General features: G+C 45.6%; 1 protein-coding gene across 1 annotated transcript in view; it reads right to left on the reverse strand.

Annotated features, from left to right (window-relative positions):
• Positions 1-451, reverse strand: part of STX8 (syntaxin 8) — a 130,560-nt gene extending 130,109 nt beyond the window's left edge. Inside the window, exon 1 of the mRNA XM_053293541.1 lies at positions 271-451. Coding sequence (XP_053149516.1) covers positions 271-287 — 17 coding nt within the window. The 5' untranslated portion in view covers positions 288-451. The remainder of the gene's footprint in view (positions 1-270) is intronic.
• Between the last annotated feature and the right edge of the window lie 7,436 nt (positions 452-7,887).

Raw genomic sequence — 7,887 nt, forward strand, 5'->3', positions numbered from 1 at the left:
GGAATTTCATCATGGGAGACGGGAGAGAGACTCTGTGCCAGGAAAGTACAGGCAGACACACACCCCTTACTATCAGGCTGTATTCAACAAAGACGAGGCCCGCCGCTAGTTCTGAGCTTAGCCTTCCTTTACTAAATTACACCAGATCCAGACCAAAGCCCCCTGTTTTGTTTTGTTTTTTGCCCCGAGCCCCTTTTAAGGCAAAAGTGAGCCTCCTCCGCCACTTCAGAGAGTCAGCCTGCACTGCGCCGCTCCACCCAGCCCACTCACCAGGGGTCCGATGCCATCACCGCAGCCACGGACTGTTGTACAAGTCTGTACAACACCGGCAACAGTTCCTGTTTAGATCACCTGACTACGGCGCTTGACGAGGCTCATACTACCGAAGAGAAACAGGAGAAACCCCGCCTCTCAATAGCGCTCACAGCCCAGTTAAAGTGAGGGGCGTATCCAAAGTGGACGGAAAGAGGAGGACGGGCCTCGTATACTGGAAACGCGCGTGCGCACTCTTGCCCATCCACCCCCGTCGATGTTCTAGGTTAGAAAAAGTGGCAGAGAAACTTCTCGGTGGGTGCATTTTAAAGAACTGTGCGTGAGTGTTCGTGCAAAGGCGCAAGGATGTGAATTTGCTGAAAGGCAAGGCATATCTCCAAACCATATCTCCAAACAATTTACCAGAGGCATGTATTGCCGCTTCTGTGAGCACTGCTTGATGAAGAATGCTGTGCGACTTAGAAACTTGCGTATGAACTGAAGTTGATACAATTAATAATTCAGTTCTTTCTCTCTGTATGTATCTCTCGGGCAATCTGGTACCGAAGGAAAGACTATCAAACAAGTACTTGCTGCCTGATTTAACTCCTCTAAGCGTCTAAGTCCTCGAGCCTCATGTAACTAACTGGTCATGCACCTCTTTCTCTGCCCGCGCACTCTGGATCAATCTGAATCGGGGGTAGGGGCAAAATCCTGCCTTATGTTCCAAACTGTGTCCCAGTGTGTGTGTGTAACCTGCTTCCTCTCATATAATTGATGGTTCCCACTAAGAGGCAAAATCTCCCGCAACTCCACTAATTAGAAAGTTTATATTCTTTTACTGCTCCCTGTCTCTGGGCCCTTCCTTTGCCAATTATTTGAGCCAAACTAATTTTAAAAATATATTATTTTTATCTTTGTTTGTTTGTTTTTTGGTGGATGATATGGCAGGTGCAGTATAGCGGGGTGGTGGGGGAGAGTCATATTCTCCCTACATAGGGAGCTGTCAGAGGGCATGACAAAGGGAAAGGGAGAACAGTTAATTACAGGAATAGGAGGACTAGAAAGTAAGAACGTGGTCAACACAGCAGATGGCACCAAATTAGTTAGCCTGTAGTGAGGGTTTTTTTTTTTTTTTTTTTAAGTATTGGTGAAAAAGAGGGAATTGAACTGCCAGTTGCAGAGAAGTAGGGTTGTTGCCACCTCTTTTACTGATCCTGCTTCTTTTCCTTTGACAACAGCCTGACATGGAGCAATTTAGCAGATGAATTTTTGCCAGTTACATTACAGTATCTCCACTTCAGGAGAGACTTCACCTGCTAAATGTGCAAACACTGCTACCAAAGGCACAGGGTTATGCTCTTTGTGTTTAAAGTAGTCATACTGGGGAGAAGAAATGTATACAATGAGTATGTATTTCCCTGGAACAAGCTTTAAAATGAAGTACACAGATATAGTTAACATTACTAATATTAGATAAGGAAGAAATTGCATTGCCACATTTTTGCATGGTGGTCTCAGTTAAGACCTTTTAGCCTGGACACTCCATAGCCAACAAGTGTGGTGTAGAGTGTTGGACTGGGTTCAAATCCTCAGTCAGCTACAAATTTCCTGAGTGATGTTCAGCTAATCACTATCGTTGCCTTCAGACATAACTCAGAATCACAGGTCCAGTGGCCCCATGGTTCTGCGCTTTCTCCACTCTCTCATCCACATTTGTATGTTCGGGAGAGCAGGCCCTCTGCAGTCAGCAAGACTGCAGAGAGCCAGGGGATCTGGCTGTGTGGGCTTCCTTATCAACAGAAGAACAGCCAATCCGGCCGAAGAGAGGGAGGATCTTCCTCAACTCTGGCTCCTCCGGGGCCCAAACTGTGGTGTCAGCATTCAGCTGTAATGCTGGCACTGCAGAACCAAAAGGACAGTGAAACTCTACTCTGACCAAAGGTTTGGCGAGGGCAGCCATGGGTCCCTTTTCGCCTTCAACTCCAGTTTGCAGAATTCGGATATGTGACAAAGGAAACTGGAGGTGAAGGGACCTCTGGTAACCTATTACATCTGAACTTGGCCTCTCTCTCAGCCTAACCCACCTCACAGGGCTGTTGTGAGGATGAAGGAACCATGAACCTCTTTGAGGAAGGGCAAGATAAAAATGTAATAAATAACTACTAGCTGACCCAGGTGCAGAGCATCTGCACCCCTATGTCAAGGTCTTGACCGGACTTGGCTGCACGCTGTCGACATATAGTTTGACGAATGTTGTTTTTCAGCAGTGAGCAGCCGACTGACGACGTGATTTATAGTGCAAGCCACGAGAGCTCCCAGCTAGCAGGGATTTAAGGCTTATCAGCCCTCTGCAAGAGGCGTTTGCTTTTCCTAATAGTCTCCAATTGATCCCTGCGTCTCGTGACACGCCGCTGTTGGGGGGTCAGCGGGGGTTGGTTGCATAGCTCTTCTTCTGATTGGCCTTTCACGATTTCTGCTGCCTCAGGTTGTTGTGCCTGCTCAGAGTCATTATCCACAGCTGTTTCATTAACACTGACAGCCGGGCTCTGCCCCTCAGACACTCCTGCGTCGCCTGGAAAGTTGACAGCTTCCCCTTCCTCCTCGCTGTCGGAGATCGAGGGCGTGACACCCTAGTTCTCCCTTCTTCTCCCTACATTTCAGGGCTCAGCCAGTTCTCCTCCCATCCCTTCAGCCAGTCTCCCTCACCGCCCTTTCTGCCGGCAGCTCTCATCCTCTGCATGAGGAGGCCGGTGCCCTGTTTTTGCTGCCTGCTCAGCCGCTCACAGTGGCAGCGGCAGCGCCTCCTCCTCGACCTCCCTCCCCTTGCCAGCTCTCGTCCTCCTTGCGAGGAGCCTAGCGGCCCATTTTTGTTGGCTGCTCAGCCACTCGCAGTGGCAGCAGCACCTTGTCCTCGACCTCCCCCCGCCTCCCTCCCCTCACCAGCTCTCATCCACCTCACGAGGAGGCCAGTGGCCCCATTTTTGCCACCTGCTCAGCCATCCACCTTGCAATGTTGGCACCGCCACATCTTCCTCTTTCTCGGGGTCTCCCTCCCTCCCTCCTCACCAGCTCCCACAACTCCCGGCAGCTGCTCCCAAACTCTCGCGAGAGCTCCTACACACAGGATTAACCATGGATTCTCTAAGGATTAATCCTTAGAGAATTATATAGATAGATTAGGATAGCATTTTCAGCAATGTATATGTCAGCCATCAATGGTAAAAGTGTTCCAGCTGATGACATTTAAGTCTCATCATCTTGTTGGATTGAGTGTTTATTAATTGTGGGATATAGCCATCTCTTTTTTTAATGTTTTCTTGCTTTATTTCAAATAATAAGTAATACAACTAAAATCCATATGTAATCATTTTTTAAAGGGGGCGGAGGACCAGAGATATATATATAAGCCCTCTCTCCTTATTTTCATATTAAAATATAATATTTATCTCAGTACCATGAAAAAGAAATGGAGGGACCAAACAAAAAAGGTTTTAGAAAACCTTTAAAATATATATAATCTTCAAAACCCATATAATTAATTAAAATTAGACCCATATAACCCATCAAAACCCATATAATTAATTAAAACTAGAAGAATTGCAACAAATTCTTCTTCTTTTCCATTTCACTAAAAATAAAAGAAAAATTGTTCAAACTGTGCTAGGGAATAGGGACACACATCCATAATCCACAAATGTTTACCAGGAGTAAATTTGTTCTTCCAGTGTTGTATCACAATCGTTTTAGCAATTCCCCGTACTTGAAAGAATCCTTGATATAAGTTCCATACTTTGGGGACATACCCCAAAAGAACCGAAACAATGCAACAACAGGACAAGCCCAAACCATGTGTGTGTGTCCCATCCTCTAAATTGCATCACCAGCATTTGGGAATCTGCAACCAACCTTTACTAAACATTCTTTGCCGGACACACGGATCATGTAGCCATCTCTGTAGTGGATGTATTATCACTTGTTGAGCTGAGAATAATGGATATTCAGCATTATCCATAGCTTCTAAATACCCTTTTTAAATAAAACTCTTTCAGCTCAGCTTCATAAGCCTGCTTCACTTTGATCATATCAGATATAGGTCATGAGTACAGTCATTCTCCAGAACTGACAAAACGTTAATCATCATCATCAACAGAGTAGTTCAACAGTTTAAGAGAGCAACAGCATTGACAGAAGAGAACTTTACCTTCAATAACACCTTCTATTCCCTTCAGCCCTTCCTTGCCACATCCTTGTCCATTGCTCATGTCATGCCCAAAGAGGTACTTTCCCTAGGAGTCCTTGAATGTACTTGAATTCTGTGGTGATGCTTAGAAATAAGAGTGGAGTCTAAGATGTCAGTAGATATTTCTGGTACATCTTTGTTGTTAATAATCACGTTATATAAGACGTTGGGATGTACAAAGCACTTTCCACATAATCCCTGATTTAGCTTCATAACATTTATGAGGCAGGCTAGACTGTGACAAGGCACATAGAGACCTTCCACTTTAACAACCAAAGGCCAGCAATCTAACCACTGCTCCGCATGGCCCTCCATGTGCTCCCCTGCCCCCTGCCGCTTCTCTACCACATGTATTGTTTTCATGACTGACACGCAGTTATTCCAATGCATATTCATAAACAACAATTATCTGCAGAGACATTCAAGATGCTGTTATGGGACATTGGTATCAAAATGCAGTTGCTCTCATAATGAGGAAGCTTATGACAGTCCCTTTGCGGGTTCTGGCAAAGAATTATTTCCATTCTGTTTTGGACACTCTACTCATTAATTCTTCAATAAATGTTTCTGGCATTCTTCACAAAATGGCTAAGCTTTTCCTTTGCATCTCAGTCCATGGTAATCCTGGACAGCAAAATTATTCCATTTTGGGCAGGTTGTTAATTCGCAGCCTAGACATGTTTGGTTTTTCTGGACTCAGTTGGGACCATGCAGGGGGAGGAGACTTTAACCCTTTGTGCCTGCCACCGTCCAAGTCTGGACTTGGGGCCTCCATGGCTCGCTGAGGGGAGGTGCTTTGCCTATGCCATAGTCCCACTCTGGATCGTAATGCACTGCAGCTGCCAGCTAGCCCAGAAAAACTAAGTATGTCATGCCCAAGCATGTGGTTAACATAACAGGCTGGTTCAGATGGATATGAATCCCTACAAGCAATCTCGTCAAGGTCACAGTGAGAACGCATCCCCCTCAATGTCATTAAACGATGTGCTGGCGTGATCTTGGCACATCCTTTAATCATATGTGAGGCATGTTCTTCCAAATCGCCCCTCTACACGTGCTACAAAACCCTGTTCCCGCACACACTCCCCAAGAAAAGTCCTGCAGGCGCCCATGGCTATGCACCATGAAGTAAAATTTATTTTGTACAATTATACACCACTCTTCCGCTACAGAGCTCAGAGCAGTTTGTGTGTGTGTGATACTACTTGAATGGTCTCATCCATTCTCTCTCCAGTTAGAAGGTTGGTCTCTCAATTGAAAAACTAACTTTGATCCCAGCTGAAACCACTAGGCGCTTCCCTCCCAGGGGGAATGGCAGCCATGGAGGCACAATCCAGATCCGAACCATGTGGGGTGAAAGCATTGACACCACTTCACCCATGGTCTTGATCCCGATTGTACCCTCCCTCCATGACTGCTATTTCTGTTAGTAAAAGCAAGCACATGGGGCCAAATTACACATTTGACGTATCTTGCAGTCTGGCCACGGATGACTCACCGTTTCCTGTTTTCACTTTTCTGAACCCTTTAGCAAACGGGATTAAGCGGATGCTGGGCTCAATTCTTCTCTTTGCACATCTGACATAAAGTAATCATGAAACATTCATTATGTTCAGCTGCATTCCTCATCTGGAGGGAATGGGGCCTCTGCATATTTCATTTCTTCCCCATTAAAATCTCATGAAAGAGAGATCCCTTGCTCACAATCCCTTAATTAGTTTCTTTTATCCACCTCCATCTCATTTGCTCCGATTCATCTGGAAGAGTGCAAGGAAACATTCCTACACATTTGGTGCACTGCATGTCAGGGGTATACAAGGAGGAACATTTGGAAATCCTATCTGTTTATACAGTGACACTTACTTCTGAGTAAATGCACACAGGATCAGGCAACACATATCCTGACGATGCACAGTTAGACAGAGGTTGCAAGCAGTCAGAAAGAAGAAAGCTATTTGGGATGCTGGGGCGGGGGGGAGGGGGGATTGCCATTGTTTGGCAACAGGTGCCAGCTTGGACTTAACAGCATTTTACTAGCCCTGCTCCTGTGTCTTCTTACAGCAGTTTGGTGTGCAGCCCTTAGCAGGTGATAATGCTCTCCTCTACGCTTGCTGATTTTTGTTGTTCAAGACAGGGGAGGTCTTGTGGTAGCAAGCATGTATTGTCCCCTTTGCTGAGCAAGGTCTGCCCTGGTTTGCATTTGGATGGGTGACTACATGTGGGCACTGTAAGATATTTCCCTTAGGGGATGAAACTGTAGCTCAGTGGTAGATTATCTGCATGCAGAACGTGCAAGGTTCACTACCTGGCATCTCCAAGTAGGACTGGGGGACATCCCTGCCTGTAACCTTAAAGAGGTGAGGCTAGTCAGTGTAGACAATACTGAGCTAGATGGACCAATGTCTGACTTGGTATAAGGCAGCTTCCTGTGTTCCTGTGACACGGGAGCAGACTAAGCTGCTTTTTTCCTGGTCAGTTGGCAACCCTGAGGGATTCGGAATGGACGTTTTGAGAGGGTTTTGTTTTATTTAGTATATTCATATACCACTACAAACTCATAACTCTGGGCAGTTTACAACAAACATAAGACAAATTAAAACAGTTTAAAACTACAATTCAAGTTAAAAAGCTTGGGTGAATAAATGCACCTTGAGAGTCTTTTTAAAAGCTGTCAAAGATGGAGAGGCTCTTATTTCAGCAGGGAGCTCATTCCAGAGCCTCTGGGCAGCAACAGAAAAGGCCTCTCCCTGAGCAGCCACCAGAGGAACTGATGGCAACTTCAGACAGACCTCTCCAGATGATCTCAATGGGTGGTGTGGCTCATAGCAGAGAAGATACCTTCTTAAATACCCTGGGCCTAAGCTGTTTAAGGCTTTATAGGTTATAACCAACATTTTGTATTTTGCCCGGAAACCTATTGGCAGCCAATGTCGTTCTTTTAATGTAGCAGAAATATGGTCTCTTTAAGATGAACCGGAGACCAACCTGGCTGCTGCATTTTGCACCAATTGCAGTCTCTGGACTACATACAAAGGCAGCCCCACATAGAGCCCATTGCAGTGGTCAAGTCTGGAGGTGAACAGCATATGCACTACTGTTTTGAGATAATTTATCTCAATAAGCGGAAGCAGTTGGCATATCAGCCAAAGCTGATAAAAAGCACTTCTGGCCACTGCCTCAACGTGAGACACTAGAGAAGTACTTCTAGACTGTGTTTCTGTCCCTTCTTTGCCGGTGTGGTGGGGGGACCCCATCTGGAATCAGCAGATCAACATTTTAGAAGTTTGTATTGGAATTAGAAGGCATGGAATGCCTTTGGGATGAATTTTGAAAGGGTGCGGCTTGCATTTGAATTGGCAAAGTTTCATAAAGATGTGTTTTTAAAGTGCATG

Source organism: Hemicordylus capensis, chromosome 2 (genome assembly GCF_027244095.1).
Source record: "Hemicordylus capensis ecotype Gifberg chromosome 2, rHemCap1.1.pri, whole genome shotgun sequence".
Taxonomy (NCBI): Eukaryota; Metazoa; Chordata; class Lepidosauria; order Squamata; family Cordylidae; genus Hemicordylus; species Hemicordylus capensis.